This window comes from Sinohyriopsis cumingii, chromosome 12 (assembly GCF_028554795.1).
Source record: "Sinohyriopsis cumingii isolate HCF-2022 chromosome 12, ASM2855479v2, whole genome shotgun sequence".
NCBI lineage: Eukaryota > Metazoa > Mollusca > Bivalvia > Unionida > Unionidae > Sinohyriopsis > Sinohyriopsis cumingii.
Window position 1 is genome coordinate 96,545,691 of NC_142972.1, and position 2,869 is coordinate 96,548,559.

The 2,869-nt window shown below is 35.7% G+C and overlaps 1 protein-coding gene across 1 annotated transcript; it reads left to right on the plus strand.

Moving 5' to 3' along the window:
* Positions 1-805: 805 nt before the first annotated feature.
* LOC149787039 (uncharacterized) lies at positions 806-2,560 on the plus strand. The gene has a single exon (XM_089976023.1). The coding sequence runs from the start codon at positions 806-808 to the stop codon at positions 2,558-2,560; it is 1,755 nt and encodes a 584-aa protein (XP_089832149.1).
* Positions 2,561-2,869: the final 309 nt, after the last annotated feature.

A 2,869-nucleotide genomic window follows, 5' to 3' on the forward strand; every position in this document is an offset into this window, starting at 1 on the left:
CGTTCAAGTAAAGATGCATGAAGCCTGTTGTTGTCTTTAGGTATCTTACATTGTTAAATGCACTTCCCAAGCTAATGCGTACAATGTTAACAAGTTTGTAAACGATTTAGTTCAAAATTGGCACAACAAAAATAGTTTGGGGACGGTTACTAGGGGCGTTTCTCCAATCAAACAACAAAGAAGTTCAGACACACTAAAATATTTATAGCAAATATTTACGTTAGCTTATTTTAGGCTATATAGACCGTCACAACTAAATCACAGATTTTGTATGCACAACTTTAATTTGCTAACTGAATTGGCAATTTGTTCCTAAGCCTACATTATTAGACTTTACGTATGCAATTGAAGTACTGTGCACAATTTTGTTGCAAGAAATCGGTAACCAGTTAATAGTACTACCAGGAAGTTAATCACTCACACACATGACAATGAGTCACAAGGAAAATACATCTAACACAAACATAGCGAGATGGAATGAAAACTATTTATAATGGCGACATCGAGCGAAGATTTGATTGCGTCCGACGCAATAGAGAACAGTGAACCAAAAGTATCAGACGATTAGAACTGCACATTTTGTCTGAAGACATTTAGGTCTCCGAGAAGGCTACCATGCTCACATTCGTTTTGTCAGGACTGTCTACGTTCTCATATATCCCACAGTGTATCTATAAATGGAACGTTAATGGAATTTTATTGCCCAATATGTGGAACTGTAGTTCGCTCGTCAGAGGAAGTTTCTCTCGACACTTGGGTGCATTTATTTCCTCATAATACGCTCCTGCTTTCCGTGTTGATGAACATGGAATTAAAAGTAGACCTCGTTTGTGATGTATGTCAGGTTCAGAATGCACAAGAAATGTGCATTCTATGTGAACAAGTTTTGTTTGGAAACTGCTTGAAAATGCACAAAAGAATGAGAGTGTCAAACACTCATGATATTTTGAAAATTGAAGATTTGCCAGGTAAACAAGATATGATTCTTCAACACAGTTCATTATTTAAGTGCATGGACCATGTAAGCAATCCTGTAGACCATTATTGCAAAGATCATGAAATTCAGCTCTGCTCCAAATGCTTCGTCTCTAATTACAACACTTGTTCCCATGTAGTTGAGCTGATTAATGAAACATCCATTAAATCAGATACTGTTAGTGATATCAAATTGCAGATAAAAGAGCTTGAAGATCAATTCAAAAGGTTTACTGATATCAATGCATCACACCTAAGAAAGCTTGAACCACAGATAAATGATCTGACCCAACAAATAGGAACATTGAAAAATTCCATAACTATTGCTCTAGATGATTTGGATACAAGGGTGAAAATCGAATGCGAGAAAATCTATAATGATGAAAGGAAGAAATCAGAGCAATTAAACAACGGATGTCAATCTCAGATAATGACAGTCAGGAATTCAAATTACATCATCGACTCAGTAACCAAATTTGCAGCTGAAAGCCAATTGTTTGTGTTGGTTAAAAGAATGTTGCGCCAGATGTCCCTGTTGAAGACTCAAATTGAAGAAACGTGTACGGAGAATTACATGTTAAAATTGGAATTAGTAATTAATCATCAACTTAAGTCTGTTGTGCATATACCAAGAGGGGAAATTGCAAAGATGAAAATGACAATAAATGATGGAAATCCGATCACACCTGACGGATTCAAATCACTGAAAGGGTGCAAGGCAAAGATTTTAGATATTAAAGAAATCAAAGTTCATGGCGACCAACGTCCTAGCTATGTTGATGTAAAGTATGTATCCCATAACCTTGTCATGATACTGGATTTTGAAAACAAAGTCTTCCACCTTTTAGACTCTTTATTTAACTCTCTCTGTTTTTGGAGATTGGCAGGATATCCATCTAGAGTGTTTGACGCTGGCCATAAAGAAATTGCTCTATCGATGGCGTACGATCAAACCATACAATTCTTATCAATTAAGGACAACACCATTAGCCCCACACGAAAGATAACAACGCGAAATAAATGTTACGGTATCGCTGCTGTCAGTCACGAGGAAATGATAGCGTCCGGACCATGCGGTGATGATAAGACGTACCACTGGAGCATCATCACTGTTGATGGGAAAGAGAAATCCTACCATGAATTTGAAGGCCAAGGTTCAGGTGGGACATATCTTGCTGTGAATGCGTTCAAAACTTCCCTTTACATATATGTGATGGAAGACAACTCGTTGCATTGTTTCGGTTTTGAAGGCAAGAAATATTTTGCTTTCAAACATCAGGATTTAAAGGAACCAAGGGCTGTGGCAATTGACAGAGACGATAATGTATACGTGATAGGACTCAACTCTCGCAATATATTTCAACTATCTGGAGATGATAATTTAATTCAGTTTATCACAGATGTAGTTCCTAATAATCCAATGGCAATGTGTTTCAATGAAAATTCTGAAAGATTTCTTTTGACATGTTATAAAAAAGAAGATCTTCATATATTCAAGATTGTCAAGACGGGGATTAAAAGTTCCACCGATGCTGCTGCTTCCATATCATGCTTCACTAATCTGAACTTATTACGTCATCGTTGACATCAAAGTAATTTTGCGATGAATTAAATTCAAGTTTAAAGATAGGTATTGTTTCTTGCACTTTATAACTCCATATTTACTACTTTTTCCTTGATATAATTATCAAGTTATCGACCTGTGGTTTTGTGATGAACAAAATTCAAATATTTGATTCACTGAATTTTAGTATCACTTTGAGGGCCTTATTGGTCATATTATATTTTTATCACACCATAGTTTCTTTTTAATTGATACAATATACAACACTTTAACATCAAAATGTTATCATATCTGCAATTCAAAACCAATCATCGAAATAAATTATATGGG

Coding starts and splice junctions, on each gene's coding strand:
- LOC149787039 (XM_089976023.1), top strand. CDS start 806: ATGGAATTAAAAGTAGACCTCGTTTGTGATGTATGTCAGGTTCAGAAT.